Below are 19,551 nucleotides of genomic sequence, written 5' to 3' on the forward strand. Positions count from 1 at the left end.
AAAAGGAAGTAGGGTCCCAAAGAGATACTTTCACCTCGATGTTCATAGCAACTTTATTCATAACAGTCAGAAGGTAGAAAAGACTCAGATGTCCAACCGATGAATGGATAAACGAACTATGGCATACACATACGGTTGACAATTACTCAGTGAGAAGACGGAACAAAGAGCTGACATGTGCTACAACATGGATGAACCTTGAAAACATCCTAAGTGGGATCCAGAGTAGTCCAAACATGACTGAGCAGGGACTCCCAGATGCAAAAGTCCATGCACGTATTGTGTGACTGCACTTTATAACATACCTGTTTTGGAAAAACTTCCAAACTGAGTTTTACCTTTGCTCTCACACTGCAACAAACACAAAAGACTTCTGTGACCAAATGTGGGGACCTCTCCCCGCCAACAAACAAGCAATCAATTCTGCAGCAGACGCCAGCCAGTGCCCTCCAATTCAATCCAACACAATCTACCCAGGCGAGGGCTCCGTTCCCAAGGCAGACCCCTCCTTCCCACCAGCCCAGGCCTCTGGAACTTCTGACTCACAAGCTTCAAGTTGGGTTCCCACAACCCCCTCTTTGGGTTCAATTAATTTGCTAGAGCGGCTCACAGAACTCAGGGAAACACTTAGGAGGCATACTGGTTTATTGTGAAGGGTATTTTAAAGGATACAAATAAATAGCCAGATGAAGAGATACACAGGGTGAGGTCTGGAGGGTCCTGAGTGCCGGAGCTTCTGTCGCTGCAGCTGGGGAGCGCCACCCTCCAGCACGCGGATGAGTTCTAGTTCACCTTCCCGTCTGCCTCCATGTGATTCGGCCATCTGGAAGCTCTCTGAACCCAGTCCTCTTTAGTTTTAATGAAAGCTTCATGAGATTAGCATTCCTTCCCCCAGGGTGTGGGGCAGGACCCTCTCTGGAATGAGGGTTATATAACCCACAATTAGAAAGGCAGGGGAAGATTAGAGGCCCCCTTGGGGCAGGTGAGAGGAGGGCAGGAGAAGGTCAGAGAGATTCTGTTTCCTGAGGCCTGACATGCCAGATACTTTAACAATAGAACACAGCAAGGGCAGTGGAGTTATTCAGGAACCCTGGGTGAAAACCTTTGGAAATATACACAACACAACACCAAAGTAGGCAACTCCTACACATCTATGTTACCACAACACCACAGAAGGCAAATCTCAAAGAGAGTAGTAGATTGGTGGTTGCCAAAGGCGTGTGGGTAATGAAGAGTGATGCTTTTTTTTTTTTTTTTTTTAGAGGCAGAGTTTCACCATGTTGGCCAGGCTGGTCTTGAATTCCTGACCTCAGGTGATCTACTTACCTCAGCCTCCCAGAGTGCTGGGATTACAGGCATGAGCCACCGCATTAGGCCTGAAGACTGATGCTTAATTGGTACAAGGTTTCATCTGGAGGGGATGAAAAATGTTGGAATAGGCTGGGCACAGTGGCTCATGCCTGTAATCCCAGCACTTTGGGAGGCCGAGGCTGGTGGATCACCTGAGGTCAGAAGTTCGAGACCAGCCTGGCCAACATGGTGAAACCCTGTCTCTACTACAAATACAAAAATTAGCTGAGTGTGGTGGTGTGCACCTGTAATCCCAGCTACTTGGGAGGCTGAGGTGGGAGAATTGCTTGAACTCAGGAGGCGGAGGCTGCAGTGAGCTGAGATTGACCAGTGCACTCCAGCCTGGGCGACAGACTCCATCTCGGAAAAAAAAAAAAAAGGCAAAGAAAAATGTTGGAATAAATAATGGCGATGTACGCACAACACTGTGAAGGTGCTGGAAGCCACAGTCTTGTACACTTTTTTAAAGGGGCTAAAATGATGGATTTAACGTCAAGTGCATTCCCCCTTGATAATGATAAAAAAGAACAAGCTTCTGGGATGTAAGGGCCTCAGGACCCTCAGCAGCTGAAGATTCCTCAGTTGCCAGGGCTCCCCGGACCTTCTGCGGGGATGTGGCAAGGGTAGACCCTGTGCCAGTCACCAGAGGATCGGGATGGCGGGAGGAGGGGGCAGATACTGTGTCGTGTGACGGCAAAGCCACAATCCCAGCAGGGCCACCGACGCACAGAAGAGGGAGGAGCCGAGGAAGCCTTCACAGAGGCAGTGACGTCTCAGTACCGTCTGGAAGGAGGAGTAGAAGTTCACCAAGCAGACTGAGAGGTAGGGGGCTTGAGGACACCCAGGGAGGAACTGGGGGCCGCAGGAACTGGACACCCAGGGAGGAAGTGGGGGCCGCAGGAACTGGACACCCGGGGAGGAAGTGGGGGCCGCAGGAACTGGACACCCGGGGAGGAAGTGGGGGCCGCAGGAACTGGACACCCGGGGAGGAAGTGGGGGCCGCAGGAACTGGACACCCGGGGAGGAAGTGGGGGCCGCAGGAACTGGACACCCGGGGAGGAAGTGGGGGCCGCAGGAACTGGACACCCGGGGAGGAAGTGGGGGCCGCAGGAACTGGACACCCGGGGTGGAACTGGGGGCAGCAGGAACTGGACACCCGGGGAGGAAGTGGGGGCAGCAGGAACTGGACACCCAGGGTGGAACTGGGGGCCGCAGGAACTGGACACCCAGGGAGGAACTAGGGGCAGCAGGAACTGAAGCTGGGTAGGGCCAGGGCGAGGTCCCAGGGCCCCTAGTGCTGAACCCAAGGCCTTGCACTTGATCTCTGGAGCAGTAAAGGCCGTTGAAGGTGAGTTTTAAACAGGCGTGTCATATTCAGGGTTAGGCTTTTCGGGTATTCTGACATCCTGTGCGTGGTGGGTAGATTCAAAAGGATAAGCCTGGAGGCAGGGGCGGTCCATGCCCACCTGTGCTGGGCCCCTGCGTCTGCATCTCTTCCATCACCTTCCAGCAGCCCTCCCAGCTGCCTTCACTTCCCTTCCACTCTGCTGTTCTGCCGGCTGAGCTCTGGGTTCTCCCATCCAGATGCCCACTCGACCACTCCCCTCGAGGGCCTCAGGCTCGACAGTCCAACCTCCATCACCTCCCACCCAAACCCACCCTCTCCCAAGAGTCAGTGGGCTTGGCTGGGACCCCAGGGGCTGCGGGGATGTCATTCATTCCTACGGAATACCTGTCATGACCCATGCTGGGTGGTGGAGTTTAATATTAAAAGGACAGATTTGGCTCGGTGCAGTGGCTCACGCCTGTAATCCCAGCACTTCGTTAGGCTGCTTGAGCCTAGGAGTTTGAGAACAGCCTGGGCAACATAATGAGACCCTACAGAAGGAGCAGGATTGCAAATAAAAAAAGAAGAGAAAAAGAGACCCTGTCTCTACAAAGAAAACACAAAACTTTGCTGGCTGTGGTGGTGCATGCTTGTTGTCCCAGCTACTCTGGAGGGGCTGAGGTGGGAGGATTGCTTGAACCCAGAAGGGTGAGACTGCAGTGAGCTGTGATTGTGCCACTGCACTCCAGCCTGGGCAACAGAGCCAGACTCTGTCTCAAAAAAAAGAAAAGAAAAGAAAAGAAAGGGCCGGTGCAGTGGCTCACGCCTGTAATCCCAGCACTTTGGGAAACCAAGGATGGGCAAATCACCTGACGTCAGGAGTTTGAGACCAGCCTGGTCAACATGGTGAAACCCTGATTCTACTAAAAATACAAAAAATAGCTGGGCGTGGTGGCAGGTGCCTGTAATCCCAGCTACTCAGGAGGCTGAGGCAGGAGAATTGTTTGAACCCAGGAAGCGGAGGTTGCAGTCAGCTGAGATTGCATCATTGCACTCCAGGCTGGGTGATAGGGCAAGACTCTATCTCAAAAAAAAAAAAAAGAAGAAGAAAGAAGTGATAATTCTCCTTTCCCCTCTCCTCTGCAGTTTGGTGTGTGTCCTTCAAAACACTGTGGCCGTTCAGCCCCTCACATTATACACAATGAGGGGTAAGCATAGATATATCTATATTCTGTATCTTGCTTTTTTCACTTACAAGTGTATCATCCTTTCATGTCTGCCATTCTATAAAGCCACCTCATCTTTTTTCTTTTTCTTTTTTTTTTTTGAGAGGGAGTCTCGCTCTGTCACCCAGGCTGGAATGCAATGGAGTAATCTTGGCTCACTGCAACCTCCACCTCCCAGGTTCAAGCCATTCTCCTTCCTCAGCCTCCCAAGCAACTGAGACTACAGGCATGTGCCACCACACCCAGCTAATTTTTTGTATTTTTAGTAGAGACGGAGTTTCACCGTATTAGTCAGGATGGTCTCAATCTCCTAACCTTGTGATCTGCCCACCTTGGCCTCCCAAAGTGCTGGGATTACAGGTGTGAGCCGCTGCGCCCGGCCAGCCACCTCATCTTTTTAATGGTCATGGTGTTCCACGGTTTGGAGGTCTCATCATTCACTCATCACTTCTCTGGGTGGTTATGTAGGAAATTTCCAACTTTTTTTTCTGCCACCCTAAGCATCCTTGCCCTTGTAGCTTAGGACTCTTGAGGGAGTGTTTCCATCAGACAGACACTCATCACTTCTCTGGGTGGTTATGTAGGAAATTTCCAACTTTTTTTCTGCCACCCTAAGCATCCTTGCCCTTGTAGCTTAGGACTCTTGTGGGAGTGTTTCCATCAGACAGACAGGCAGACAATACCTAGCAGGAATAAATGAACAGTCTTGTGTTTATTACAAAAGCAGGAGCAACCAATAAGCCGGAGCTAGACCTGGCAGGCAGGCAGAGGAGGCTCTGGAGGGCTTCGAGGTAAGCTGTGGCACCTGACTGCGGGCTCCCTTCAATTGTGCGCGGCCAGTTCCAGTTCCGCCCAGCTCATCCCATGGTTTGTCATGCCTCAGTCACAATCCTGAAGCACTTAAGAAAGAAACTCATAAACTCGTAGATGTCCCCCCCACACACAAGATACAAATGGCTCCAGTCATTCTGCTTAGGCTCCACTGACCCCTCCACGCCCCATTCCTGGTTCTCTCTCTCTCTCTCTTTTTTTTTTTTTTGAGATGGAATCTCCCTCTATCACCCAGGCTTGAGTGCAGTGGCACGATCTCAACTCACTGCAACCTCCACCTCCTGGGTTCAAGAGATTCTTCTGCCTCAGCCTCCAGAGTATTTGGGACTACAGGCACGCGCCACCATGCCTGGCTAGTTTTTGTATTTTTAGTAGAGACGGGGTTTCACCAAATTGACCTGACTAGTCTTGAACTCCTGACCTTATGATCCACCTGCCTTGATCTTCCAAAGTGCTGGGATTACAGGCATGAGCTTCCACACCCAACCTTGTTTCTGGTTCTCATGAGTCTGAGGGACTTCTAGGGATTAAAGAGGTGTGGCAGAGATGACTTCTTAGCTAGGACGGTCTCCGTCTTTCTTGGGGTGAGTGGAACAGGCGATCCTGCTGGGTTGGGTGGGGTGGGAATGTGGATGTGACTGGGCTCCGGGTGGCACTTCGTCCCCCGCAGACATGACCCGGTTTGTTTGGTATTCTTCCCTCCGTGTCCTCCGCTGCCACCCTCCTCCTGTCCCCGTCCTTCAGGGCAGAACCAGCAGATCAGTCTCTGCCCCTTGAGAGCATCTTCACTGGTGCTTTCTTTCCCTAAGATTTTTGTCTTTTTTCATTTTTTTTCCCTTTAAACTCAGTGGTAAAAATCCCTAGGACTTTTGGTCCAATGGCGGCAGTTATCACTAAGTGGTTTATTTCCTTGAGACCTAGCCAGGGGTCTCAGTGCCAACGCTGCTGGTGGAACTATTCTATCTGAATGAGATAGGTTGGATACGTCTGGATCCTTCCAGGTGAGTCCTTCTGATCAGTGCCAAGCAGCCTTTTTATATATATATATATAACATTTTGAGCAATACCATCTGAGGCTGGCTGGCTAGAGGCATGGGGAGATGGCAGGCAGGCAGTGGAGCCTGGCTAAGGGTTCTTTCAGCAGTAACTTCCTTTTCCCCTTCCTTTGCCTAGTCCTGTGTGTGAGGGGATTAATTGTGGGTTTTTGGTTTTTTTTTTTAAGATGGAGTCTCCCTCTGTCACCCAGGCTGGAGTGCAGTGGTGCATTCTTGGCTCACTGCAACCTCTGCCTCCCGAGTTCAAGCAATTCTCCTGCCTCAGCCTCCCAAGTAGCTGGGATGGCAGGAGTGTGCCACCATATCTGGCTAATTTTTGTATTTTTAATAGAGATGGGGTTTTGCCATGTTGGCCAGGCTAGTCTCAAACTCCTGACCTCAGGTGATCCACCCACCTCAGCCTCCCAAAGGCATGAACCTTCCAAAGGCATGAGCCACTGCACCTGGCCGAGGAAATTAATTTTTACCTGCATCTCAGGGTTATCAAGTAACAGGCCGGCTGGGTTTATGGGCCAGCATGTTCCTGGTGGCAGCTGCTCACTCATTAACACTTCTGGAAGTGCTGCGTGTCTGGTTAAACTATGAATGCTTTGCAAAGTCACGAGTCATGTCACTGAGCAGAGGTGAGACTGCCAGCCAGCCCTGCTATGTACGCTGATAGAATGAGTGAGCGAGCTTTCCACTGATGGAATCCAAATGGAACTGTCACTGCGGTGGAGACGGTGGGGCCACTTGTGCGTTGAATCTTGCTCTGCCCCTACACTGGCTGTGTAATGGCAGATGGCCATTTCCTAGACTCGAATGAGACATTGCCTACTTGGCATGGCTGCTGTGAGCATGAAATGGGATCATGTGCAGAACAGCCACGCATGGTTCTTGGCGTTTGACAGATCTTGGGTCCCTCTGTGGTCCCAGGCAGACCTTGGGGGTGGGGTGCCGAACAGATGGTCAAGTTGAGGGGCTTGGGACTGTTTCACTGGTCTGAAAAAGAGCAGAAACGTTGGCAGCAGGACTCTATTGTCCAGCATGGGGCTGTCTCTGAGCCTGGGCTGTCATGGCTGGAAGTGAGACATACGCAGGAGTCACCCTCCTAAGCCCTGCTCCGTCCACTTACAGCCCGATGGCCACAGGGAGAACATGGCTGCCCTCCACGGCTGTGTCTTCAGCAGTGAGGTGTTCATCCCAACGCTCTATGCTTCTTATACAAATTAGATATAGGTGAAGCCACCCATTAAGCAACCCAGCCTTTCTGGGACTATTCAGGTTGCCTCTGGGTCCACTAAACGCAGTTAATTTCCCCCATGTGCCCTCCAAGTTCAATGAGGCTCCCTCCCCTCCTCCTCCCACTGGCTTCTCCCAGCCTCCCTGACTCCTGTACTCTGCAATCTGCTCCCCACCACGGGGTGAGGAAGACGAGCTACACCGTGATGCAGCTGCCCTGCACGCAGCCACATCGTGGGCTGGAGATGCCACTGTCCCGCTCGGTTTAATGATCAATTAGTTCCCTGCCAAGAAGCCCTTTCTGACCTGGTTTGCCCCTCAGTCCCTCCGGCTTGGACCTGGTTCCTGCGGCAGGACAGCCATGGCCGCCAACACCACTAGCGACCTCCACGCTCCCGGGATGCAGTTGAGCGTGGCTGACATCATCGTCATCACCGTGTATTTTGCTCTGAATGTGGCCGTGGGCATATGGGTAAGGGGAACTGTCGGGGAGGCCAACTGGGCTCTCAGGGTGGGTGCTTGTGGTGGGAACCGGAGTTCAGCGTGTCCCTGTGGTGTCAGCACTGGTCCCACTGTGGTCCTCCTCCCGGCCTGGGGCAGATTTGCTTGGAGACCTTGACCAAGCCCTTTCTCTCTTTGGGTAATGGCAAAGTGAGGAGGAGGAAGGTCTCTCTAACAAGTAACTGGGCTTTCGTGCTGCTGCCCAGCTGGAGTCCCTGGGCTTGGCCCATCAGCCTCCTGGTCCCAGTCTCCGCGGTGTAAGTGTCTCCCGTCTTCCCGAGCAGTAGGCTCCCAGGGATTCCCTGGCTGCACCTCAGAGCTGCTGGATCAGAATCTGGAGGCAGGGAGGGCCCGGAGCTGGGGACCTTGATTTTTAACAAGCTCCCTGGGGATTCGTGTCCTGTGGCCTAATCTTAGATCCTAAGCTGGTTCTTTCTCCCTTGATAAGAGTGAGAAGTGAAAAGTGATCTGACCCCATGCACAGATTCCAGGGGCAACGGTGCCCCTGGGGACAGGCCGTCCTATGTGCAGATGGAGAAGCCGAGGCTGTGGCCCTGCAGTGAGGGGAGGGCTCTCCTTTGGCTGATCATGGAGGCCTTCCCGAGGGAAGGTGGACACAGCCTGGTCCAGGTCACTTGCTCCACGCTTAGCACTTGGGGAGGTTGGGCCACACTTCCTTGGCCCCAGAGGTCCCCAGGCCAGAGTTCCTGAGCCCTGACAATCTCCTGGGAAGAATGAGTGCCCCTTCTTATCTTCCGTTACCCCTGGCCTAAGCCCGAAGACCTGGCAAACAGGAGACCGGTCACATCCCCTCAGCTTTCTGGGCCTCGGTGTTCTGATCTGTGACACGGAGACACCACCTACCTGGGGTGAGATCTCCTATCAAGAGGCCCGCATGGGACCAGGCCTTGCTGCTGCCATTAGTTCTACGGAGGTAGCGGTGGTGGCGGCAGTGGTGATTATAATGGTAGTAGCCACAGTAGTTAAAATTAATTATTACAGGTTGAATTTCAAAAATCTGAAACCCAAAATCTGAAACATTTTGAACACCAACATGATACTCCAAGGAAATGCTCACTGGAGCATCTCAGATTCAGGATTTTTGGATTGAGGATGCTCAACTGGCAGGCATTCTGCAAATATCCCCAGGTCTAAAAGAATCCGAAACCCAAAACGTTTCTGGTTCCGAGTATTTCGGATAAGGGCTCCTCAACCTGTATGTGAGTAAATATTAACTCACAAGTAGCCCAGTGCTGGCCGCCGGTGAAGCTGACTTCTAGTCTTGGCTCTGCTCTGCGTACCTAAGTGAAGTCACTCAGCCTCTGTGGGCTTCGGTTTCCTCAAACACGCAATGCAGGTTTCTGTGCAGCCCGCGTCTCAGGGCTGTTCCAAGGACAAGGGGCCAATGGAAGTGAAAGTATGTTATAAACTGTAATGTGCTATATTCCTGTGAGAGTTGGTGGCTAGAATTCAGAGGAGGAGGTTCCCACATGGGACAGAACAGGCAGTGGAGGGTTTCTGCATGAGAGGAGGTAAGAGCCAGACAAGCTCTGAAGAGGGAAAGAGGAGGGGAGACAAAGCTGTCCTGGCTAGCACAGGGTGGGATTTAGTCGGAAGTGCACATCTAAGAAAGATGCTCTGGGCCGGGTGTGGTGGCTCACGCCTGTAATCCCAGCACTTTAGGAGGCCGAAGCTGGTGGATCACCTAAGGTCAGGAGTTCAAGACCAGCCTGGCCAACATGTTGAAACCCCATCTTTACTAAAAATACAAAAATTGACCAGGCGTGGTGGCATGTGTGTGTAATCCCAGCTATCTGGGAGGCTGAAACAGGAGAATTGCTTGAGCCCGGGTGGCAGGGGTTGCCGGGAGCTGAGATTGTGCCACTGCACTCCAGCTTGGACAATACTCTGTCTCAAAAGAAAAAGAAAGAGGTTCTGGGCAGCTGATGCCAGGCCCTTTGTAGCCCAGTAACTTGGGCCACCAGCCCTTGTTGCCCATGACCCACCTTTCCCAGCTCAGCTTTGCTGTTTGCAGGCTGATGCCCCGGGCAGTAGGGCTGTAGGAGTTCTGCCCTGTCCCTCCAAGCAGGCCAGGCTGGCTCAGCTGGGAGCAGCTGGCCGGAGAGCTGTGAGCACATCCAGAGAAGATCAGAACCAGACAGGGAGGATGCTGGAGCTGCATCCCACAGGGAGAATCAGGCAGAGCAAGCCGGGCAGGTGCAGCTCTGCCAAGATGTTTAGATGGTGGGCCTGGGAGAGTCGAGGGGAGGGCCTTTAAGGAAGAGATGTTCCCGCAGGAGGGGACTTTGAGCTGAGCCTTTGCATTCATTAAGGTATCTGTTAACAAGTGACAGAAAACCACTTTCAAATGAGCTCTAATACAGGAAATGAGGCTGGGCGCCATGGCTCACACCTGTAATCCCAGCACTTTGGGAGGCCGAGGTGGGTGGATCAGCTGAGGTCAAGAGTTGGAGACCAGCCTGGCCAACATGGAGAAACCCCGTCTCTACTAAAAATATAAAAATCAGCAGGGTGTGGTGGCGCATGCCTGTAATCCCAGCCAGTTGGGAGGCTGCAGGAGAATCGCTTGAACCCGGGAGGTAGAGGTTGAGGTGAGCCAAGATCGCACCATTGCACTCAAGCCTGGGCAACAACAGTGAAACTCTGTTTCAAAAAAAATATAGGAAATGAGCCAGGCACAGTGGCTCACGCCTGTAATCCCCACACTTTGGGAGGCTGAGGCAGGTGGATCACCTGAGGTCAGGCGTTCGAGAGCAGCCTGGCCAATGTGGTGAAACCCCATCTCTACTAATAATACAAAAATTAGCCAGGTGTGGTGGTGCACACCTCTAATCCCAGCATCTTGGGAGGCTGAGGCAGGAGAATCGCTTGAACCTGGGAGGTAGAGGTTGCAGTGAGCCAAGATCGTGCCATTGCACTTCAGCCTAGACAACGAGAGCGAAACTCCGTCTCCAAAAAAAAAAATGAACACAGGCAATGTAATTGTGTCCAGCAATAGAAAGGGCTTCAGGTGCAGTATGATCCAGGGATTCACAGCATGATTAAGGGTACAGCTATGCCTCACTGTGGTTCTCTCAGCTTCCATCCATGTGTAGCTCTGTCCTAAGCCCAGTTCCTCTCATGTCCTGAGGTGAAATGACCAGCCCAGTGATTGAGCCTGAGTTGAAATCCAGGGTGTGTTTGGATTGCTAGATGGGTGTGTTTTCATCTCTGCGACCATCAGTTTCCTAACTGGTAACATGGCATCTACTTCATAGAGCAGTTTCAAGAACTAAGAACTCCATACAGGTCAAGCAGTTGAAGCCAACTCTGGCATACAGGACCCTCAGGGAGCCTTAAATGGCTATATGTGGCCCCCAGAAACCGCCAGCAGCCCCCACAGCCCCACCTTTTTTGCTCACCCCCAAGATGGCCAGAACACAATCCCAGCTGCACTCCGACTGCACCCTCTTAAGTGAGTGGCTGTCCCTGAACCAGGCACCACAGCGAAGGAATGTGATAGACTCTGCAGCTTAGATGTCTTCGGGTCCCCGGAATCAGAGATTGTGTCAGGACCACACAAACCAATTTCTGGGAAAGGTGAGGCCCCTTCAGGAAGGGAAATGGATATAAGAAGGCAACTGGCAATGCCCACTATAGGCTTGAAAGATGAGAAGGAAAAAGCATGGGCTGTAATCAGAGATGCTCTGGAGTTGTGCAGTGCATGGAGTACACATCTGGACATGGCCATCCCCGCCAAGACTGTGAGCCTTCAGACTATGCTGCATTTAGCACAGCAAGATCACGGCACACAAAGAGAAAGTGGTGGGAGCTGGAGCTGGAAAGAAAGAGGCAGGAGCCACATCAGAAGTTCTGAAGCTGGATATGGTGTTGTTCACGTGGTTTCTGCTACTCAGGAGGCTGAGGCAGGGAGATCGCATGAGCCCAGGAGTTCAAGACCAGCCTGGACCACATAATGAGACCCTGTCTCAAAAATAAAAAAATAAATAATATATAGGTAAATAAATCCTTGAGTGATGAGTCCATACAATTAAGTCTAATCATGTTGAGTATAGGGCAGGGCAATTAAAGATGGGAAGAAAGAGACCTGCATATTGATGGATATATTTTGTGATCCAGCCTTAAGTATGTTCTGAAAAGAAATACAAAATCTATATCTAAATACCTGTCCTGTGCCTCTCTTTTCAAATTCTTCTGTTTTCTTTCCTTTTCTTTTTCTTTTTTTTTTTTTTTGAGACAGAGTCTTGCTCTGCAGCCCAGGCTGGAGGGCAGTGGTGCCGTCTCGGCTCACTGCAGCCTCAACTTCCTGGGCTCGAGTGATCCTCCCACCTCAGCCTCTTGAGTAGCTGGGATTACAAGCATGCACCACCATGCCCAGCTAATTTTAAAACTTTTTCATTTTTAAAATATTTTTAAATTTTATATTTTATGGCAAGAACTGCAATTATTTTTTTCATTTTAAAAATTTATTTATTTTTAAATTTTATATTTTTAAAAAACTTTTTATAGAGACAGAGTCCCTCTGTGTTGCCCAGGATGGTCCTGAATGCCTGGTTTCAAGCAACCCTCCTTCCTTGACCTCCCAAAGTGTTGGGATTATAGGCATGAGCCACCACGCCTGGCTGATTTAACCTCAATTTCTCCCATCCAAATAGCACTAAGGAGGGGCTTGAAAAGTCCACATACTCACTGACCCTTATCGAACAGTTACCAGATGCCAGGCAGCATTCTCAGCATGTTACATGTATTAGCTCATTAAAGCTCATAAAAACCCTGTGAGGGCTGGGAAGCCTAGGCAGGCAGATCACTTGAGGTCAGGAATTAGAGATCAGTCTGGCCAACACAGCTAAACCTGTCTCTACTAAAAACACAAAAAATTAGCCAGGTGTGGTGGCTGGGGCCTGTAATCCCAGCTACTCAAGAGGCTGAGGGAGGAGAACCGCTTGAACCTGGAAGGCGGAGGTTGCAGTGAGCTGAGATTCTGTCACTGCATTCCAGCCTGGGTGATGGAGTGAGACTGTCTCAAAACACAAAACAAAGCAAAACTCATTGAGGCTGGGCACGATGGCTCACACCTGTAATTCCAGGACTTTGGGAGGCTGAGGAGGACGGATCATGAGGTCAGAAGATCGAGACCATCCTGGCTAACACAGTGAAACCCCTGTCTCTACTAAAAATACAAAAAATTAGCTGGGCATGATGGCATGCGCCTGTAGTCCCAACTACAGGAGAATTGCTTGAACCTGGGAGGCGGAGGTTGTAGTGAGCCAAGATTGTGCCACTGCACTACTCCAGCCTGGGCAACAGAGCGAGACTCCTTCTCAGAATAAACAACAAACAAACAAAAACCTCATGAAGGAAGAACTTCTTAGGATCACGTTACAGAGGAAGGAACCAAGGCATACGCATTCAGTAACTTGCCTAAGGTAACACAGCCAGGAAGCAGAGAAGACCGGATTTTCCTCCAGACATGCCAATTGCAGATTTTTTTATTCAACTGCCCGGAGGACAAAAGTCTATCCCCCCTTAAATAAAAGGCTTGTGGGAATACGTGGGTGAGGAACTGACTGCATCTGTTCTTTTTATAAAAATTGAGATAAAATTTACATAATACACAACTCATCATTTTAACCATTTTAAAGTGCACTTCATGGCCTTTTGTACATTTGCAATGCTGTGCAACCATTACCTGTAGGTAGCTCCAGGACATTTTCATCACTCCAAATGGATACCTGTCCCCATCAGCAGTCCAGCACTGCTCTACCTGCTCCCCAGCCCCTGGCGACCACTCGTCTGCTTCCTAGCTCTATACATTTGCCTGTTCTGGACATTTCATATAAACAGAATCATACAAGTCGGGGCCTTTGGTGTTTGTCTCTGTTCATGAGGCATCATATTGTTAAGGTCCATCCAGGCTGGACATGCCTCAGAGCTTCATTCCCAAGATATTCATTATTTCACTCTGTTGCCCAGGCTGGAGTGTAGTGGCACAATCACTGCTCACCACAGCGTCCACCTCCTGGGCTCAAGCGATTCTCCCACCTCAGTTTCCTAAGTAGCTGGGACCACAAGCGTGTGCCACCATGTCCTGCAAATTTTTGTCTTTTTTGTAGACATGGGGTCTCACTATGTTGCCCAGGCTGGTCTTGAACTCCTAGGCTCAAGTGACCCGCTTGCCTCAGCCTCCCAAAGTACTGGGATTACAGGCATGGGCTACTGCACCCAGCAGAACTCCATTTGTTTTGAAGAGTGAATAATATTCCCTTAAATAGGCTATACCGCATTTTGTTTATTCATCAGTCAATAGAAACGTGAGTTGTTTTCCCTTTTGGCTATTATGAATGATGCTGCTATCAACATTCCTGTACAGGTTTTTGAGCGGATGTGCATTCTCAGTTCTTTTGGATATATACCTAGGAGTGGTACTTCTGAGTCACATGGTGATTCTATGCTTAATCTTTTGAGGAGCTGCTACGCCGTTTCTGCAGCAGCAGCCCCGTTCTACATTCCCTCCAGCAGTCCATGGGCTTCCAACTCCTGCCTCTTCTTTCTGTCCTTGCAGTCCTCTTGTCGGGCCAGCAGGAACACGGTGAGTGGATACTTCTTGGCAGGCCGGGACATGACATGGTGGCCGGTGAGTGCACCCTGACTTCTCTCACCCCCTCCTTTGTCCATGGGGCTGTATCTTACACCTAGGTTGGCTGGCACCTGCATCTCTGAGCCAGTCCAATTCAATGGAGCAGGCCAGAGGCTGGCAGGAGGTCCCAAAGTGAGGGGCGTAGGGCTGAGCTGCTAGAAATGATGTAAAGAGCAGGGGCTTTGGAGTCTGAAACTTACATCCGCTCCTTGGCTGTGCGGCTAGTCATGGGTAGAACTCACACCCTGGGCTCCTCATCCATGAAGTGGGACTAGGACCCTGCTTAGGTTTGTGAGGATGGAGAAGCTGTTAGGCCCAGGGTGAGGCTGGCGCAGCGAGCCTGTGCTGATGCGTTTCCCTTTCTCTCCTCCAGATCGGAGCCTCCCTCTTCGCCAGCAGCGAGGGCTCTGGCCTCTTCATTGGACTGGCGGGCTCAGGCGCTGCAGGAGGTGTGGCCGTGGCAGGCTTCGAGTGGAATGTGAGCCCTGGAGGACAGGCAGCCTGTGGGAGGGCTGGGGCACAGGGTGCGTGGTCACCGTGACCAGCCCTGGAGGGGGGCAGCTCCCAGCGGTTGGTGTCAGCTGATGTCCAGGTGGGCTCTGTTCAGTGCTGTTCCTGGGCCAAACCGTGTCTTCAGAATACCAAGGTGCTGGATGGCACAACTGGCAGGGTGCTGTGGGCCTTGCCCCAGGCCCAGAGAGGGGAAGGAGCCACCCAAGGTCTCATGGCAAGTCAGGAGGGGCTGGGGGAAGCCAGCCTCCAGATGACTTGTCCCAGCCATGCCTGCTGTGTGTCTGCAGCAGAGCTGTAGGTGCTGCACCTGCAGACCTCACCTGCCTCTGTCCCCACAGGCCACGTATGTGCTGCTGGCGCTGGCGTGGGTGTTCGTACCCATCTACATCTCCTCGGAAGTGAGTCTACTCATGGGGCCTCCAGCCAGGGTGCTGGGCCTGTATAAGTTGGTGGTAATAATGGGCAGGATCTGTGGCCTCACATCAGGAGTGGTGAACTCTCAGGCCTGGGCTTGCTTAGTCCAACTAACATTTCTATCAACCTGTTAAGGTAGGTCCCCTCGGACCTCAGCCTGGGTGCCTTCTTGGCTGGTTTCCACTGCCCTGAGTGCTGCATCTCTGGAATAATGTCCCATCGAGCTGGGCACAGAGGCTGCACACCTAGGCTGCACACCTGAGCCTCACACCTGGGCCACATACCTGGGCCTTACACCTGGGCCACACACCTGGACCACACACCTGGGCCGCACACCTGGGCCTCACACCTGGGCCTCACACCTGGGCTGCACACCTGGGCCACACACCTGGACCGCACACCTGGCTGCACCATTCCTGACTCTGCCCACTCCTTCAGCCCTGGCCATGCAGACACTAAGTCCAGTCAACTCCACTTCCTGGCTGTCTCTCAGCCTGTCCTGAGCTCTGCCCCTCTCAGCCACCTCCCTCATCCTGCCTCATCATAGCGCATCTGGATTTGTCATAACATCCTCTAAACTTGTCCCTCTGTCCCCAGTCACAGCCCCTCTAATCCATTTCTCGTCTCAGCCCTAAAGAGCCAGTCTTGGGATCTCAGCATGCCACTACTCCCCTGACACCCTCAGGACGCAGCGGAGCGACCTGGGATTCCAGGCCGGGTGCTGGGGCTGTCAGGGGTCAGTGCCTGGGCCTTGCCCTTGAGAGGCTCGCAGCTGCTTTGCGGCAGGGGGAGAAGCAGAGCGATTGAGGCAGGCCCTGCCTGGAGCGCTGGGCATTGTCTGGGGGATGTTTATCCCCTACCATGTGCCTCCCCAGATCGTCACCTTACCTGAGTACATTCAGAAGCGCTACGGAGGCCAGCGGATCCGCGTGTACCTGTCAGTCCTGTCACTGCTAATGTCTGTCTTCACCAAGATATCGGTAAGCTGCCCCCTGCTTCCTGTCAGCACAGCATGGAAACATCCCCAGTCTGTGGGCCCCTCAAACGGACCTGACATTTTCTCATCCATCTCTGCTTTGTTTAACAGCTGGGCAAACTGAAGCCCAGAGAGGGACAATGACTTGCCTAGGGTCATGCAGCAACTCTGGCAGGTGGTCCAGGGCCCCGGGGGTGTAGGCTCAGCAGCCAGCCCTAGTCGGGGACAGAACACAACCTGGTGACCTCTGCTTTGCCTCTGGTTCTAGACGCAGGGTGTTAGGATGGTTCACGGTCTGAGGTCAGTCCTGGGACCTGCGCGGTCCTCATGGCACTGCGGTGAGCCAGGACCTTCCACTAGGGGGCGCCAAAAGCCCACATGGTCTTGGCCGTATGTGGTCTGCACTGAGCCCACCTGCCTCTCACACCAAGGCTGGTGGGCTCCATCACTGACACCTGTCCTTGGGGGCCTGGCATATCAATAGCAAGTCCCACTGGGATATTAAGAGCAGGCGCACACCTTGAATGTCAGGGTCAGGAGAAGCATAGAGCTTGCCTTGTCTAAGCCGCTGACTTCACAGAGAGGCAAACCAAGGCCCAGGGAGGGGAAGGAGCTTGTCCCAACCCTCCTGGTGACCTCATGGTAACACTAGGCCTTCTGCGCTCACTCCAAGTCCCTGGGGGCAGCCAGCTTCATCCAGCCCCAGGCTTCTGAAGGGGCTTGGGTCCTGGAGCTGCCTGATTCTGACTGCGGGAGCCGACACTATCCCCTGAGGCCCCCAGGCCTTGGGGGCCTCCTCCCCTTAAGGAGGGCGGCAGACCTCCCGTGAGGTTGGTGAGGGCTGCTGTGTCGATGGGAAGTGCTCGGTGAGGCCTGGCTTTCTCCTCAGAGGCAAATGACCCCTGGGGGCCCTCTTCATTCAGCTCTGGGACTAAGCCCAGAATAGGCGTCGATTTAGTGGAGGGAATGGAGGCACAGAGGCCAGAGAGGTAGAGGCCTTGCTGGTTAGCCAGGGCTACCTGGGAATGGGGTCCTTGAGAATGTCCACCCAGAGCCCCCACTGGGCCCCGATGGGGGTCCCTCGCAGCATCTGACCCGTCCTCTCCTCTCCTGGGGCATCCATCTGCACTGGCATTGCTGGGTGACTCCGAGGGGCTCCCCAGAGTGTCTCGTCTTTTGTGCGGGCAGGTCTCAGGGGTGGCCAGCAGGAAACCTTGTACTGCTGTCTTTGCCAGGTGCCCTTGGAGCACTATAGGAGGTTTGCCTTCTCAGGGAGCCCTTTAGAGTCTGGAGGGGCTTGGCCTTGGCCTGCCCATCAGGCTGAGTTTAGAGCTTTCTGCTCACACTCTCCCTTCCTCTCCTGCATCTCTTGGTCTCTATCCCACCCCCATGCCAGCCACCTCCCTGGAAGCCAGGATACAGAAATAAACAAGACCTGGCCCCAGCCTGTCAGGGGCTCGCACTGCAGTGAGGAGTAGATGGATGCATGGAACAGACAGGCATGAAGCTCCAAAGAGGACACGGCTGGGTGCTGGGGGTACATTTGAGTTGGGCTCTGAGGGAGACGGGGATATTGATGTGGTAGGGGAGCAAATGACAAAGAAGGGGGTGGGAAGAGGCAGGATGCTTCTGGGGGTGGGCAGGTCTGGAGGACTAAACTTTAGCGGTCACCAAGTCAGACACTTCTGGGGACCAGATAAAGAATAGTGTAGGGAGAAGCCAGGAGTGAGTCACAGGCAGTAGGGCGGGCGTGGTGGCTCACCCTGTAATCCCAGCACTTTGGGAGGCTGCGGTGGGTGGATCACCTGAGGTCAGGAGTTCTAGACCAGCCTGACCAACATGGAGAAACCCTGTCTCTACTAAAAACAAAATTAGCAGGGCATGGTGGCGCATGTCTGTAATCCCAGCTAATCGGGAGACTGAGGCAGGAGAATCACTAGAACCCAGGAAGCAGAGGTTGTGGTGAGCTGAGATTGCCCTACAGCCTGGGCAACAAGAGCAAAACTCTGTCTCAAAAACAACAACAAAAAAAAACAGGCAGTGGTGGGGACAAAGGCAAACCAGAGGCCGAGCCCCAGCATTCACACACAACAGGCTCGGGTGCCGCATTTGCCTGTCAGCTGACAGTTTTCAGCCTCTGGCCTGCACTGAGAGCTGAGAGGAGGGAGGTCTGACTGTTAGAGGCTGAAATGCCCAAGGGGCCCGCGTTGGGGGGGTGGTGTTTAAGCAGGAGAGCGACATGGTCATGTTTATACTTTGTGCTCTCTGGAAACTTCCAGAGGGTGGACTGGAGGGGAGAGAGACAAGAGGAGGCCAGGCCTATGAGGAGGCCCCAGCAAGGAAGGTCTGGTGAGGGAGGGAGGCTGGGTCACGGGCACAGGGTTCTCAGCCTGCTTCCGCCTGCCAGCTTCTCTGCGGTAGAGTTATACCTCACACTCGGAGAGGGTGGAAAGTGGGTGACTTGGGTGGGACTTCTGGAAAGGCAGAGGGGGCAGGTGCGGTGGCTCACGCCTGTAATCCTAGCACTTGGGGAGGCCAAGGTGGGTGGATTCCCTGAGCTCAGGAGTTCAAGACCAGCCTGCGTGACACAGTGAAACTCCATCTCTACTAAGATACAGAAAATTAGAATGTGGTGGCGGGTGCCTGTAGTCCCAGCTACTCGGGAGGCTGAGGCAGGAGAATCGCTTGAACCTGGGAGGTGGAAGTTACAGTGAGCCAAGTCTCCGAAAAAAGAAAAGAAAAGAAAGGCAGAGGAAAGAGCTCAGTGAGGTGTGAGGTCCTTAGGGACAATCTTGTCCAGCCCTCCGAGTTTACAGATGAGACAACCGAGGCCCAGGTCACAGCGAGCCAGGCTGAGGCCACTGTCAGAACCCAGGCCTGTGCCTCCGGTCAAGAGGCCCAACCTCGGCCCTGCTGCCCTGGAGCCACCAGGTCGTGGCCCTTCAAACTCCACTTTGTGATGGAATGATTCAGCTCACCCAACTATAAAACAGGGAGCACCACTCACATCAAGTCTGGACTTCAGAACCAACGCTGGGGCTGCCTGGGGGAAGCAGAGGGCGAAGCTCGAGGCATGCTCATTGCTGGGCTTGGCTGCGAGAGGACTGGGGCTACCCTGGCCATTTGAAGTGCACGTGCCCTGCCAGTCCCCAGAGGCCCTGACCTCACTGGGCTGAGCCCCGGGAATGCCTCACGTGTCTGTGCGTCCAATACCCGTCCCGGCTGTAGCCTGTGTGGACAGAGATCTTAGGGTGCCTGCTACCACACCTCAGGCAGGGCACTGGCCCACAGGAGGACCTGTGATGACAGGGCATGGAGAATCACCAACCTGACCCTCAGACGAGGGGGCCCATGTCCAGCTCCATCATTGTGAGGCTCTAGTCAGTCATTTAACCTCTGGAAAATAGCAGGACCTGGCACGATGCCCCATGCCACTTGCAGTAAAGGTCCTCCACGGGGTTGCTTGGCACTCTCACTGA

The 19,551-nt window shown here is 53.0% G+C and overlaps 1 protein-coding gene across 3 annotated transcripts in view; it reads left to right on the top strand.

Annotated features, from left to right (window-relative positions):
• Positions 1-7,202: 7,202 nt before the first annotated feature.
• The window catches only part of SLC5A10 (solute carrier family 5 member 10), a 70,072-nt gene continuing 57,723 nt past the window's right edge, over positions 7,203-19,551 (top strand). For 2 of the 3 annotated variants that reach the window (XM_064378250.1, XM_021674766.2), the window contains exons 1-5: positions 7,203-7,482; positions 14,095-14,166; positions 14,543-14,647; positions 15,021-15,080; positions 15,972-16,076. In XM_064378250.1, coding sequence (XP_064234320.1) covers positions 7,372-7,482; positions 14,095-14,166; positions 14,543-14,647; positions 15,021-15,080; positions 15,972-16,076 — 453 coding nt within the window. In that variant the 5' untranslated portion in view covers positions 7,203-7,371. The remainder of the gene's footprint in view (positions 7,483-14,094; positions 14,167-14,542; positions 14,648-15,020; positions 15,081-15,971; positions 16,077-19,551) is intronic. The other variant, XM_064378251.1, reaches the window with a different exon arrangement.

Source organism: Aotus nancymaae, unplaced genomic scaffold, assembly GCF_030222135.1.
Source record: "Aotus nancymaae isolate 86718 unplaced genomic scaffold, 86718_ANA_hifiasm-v0.15.2.pri h1tg000018l, whole genome shotgun sequence".
Lineage (NCBI taxonomy): Eukaryota > Metazoa > Chordata > Mammalia > Primates > Aotidae > Aotus > Aotus nancymaae.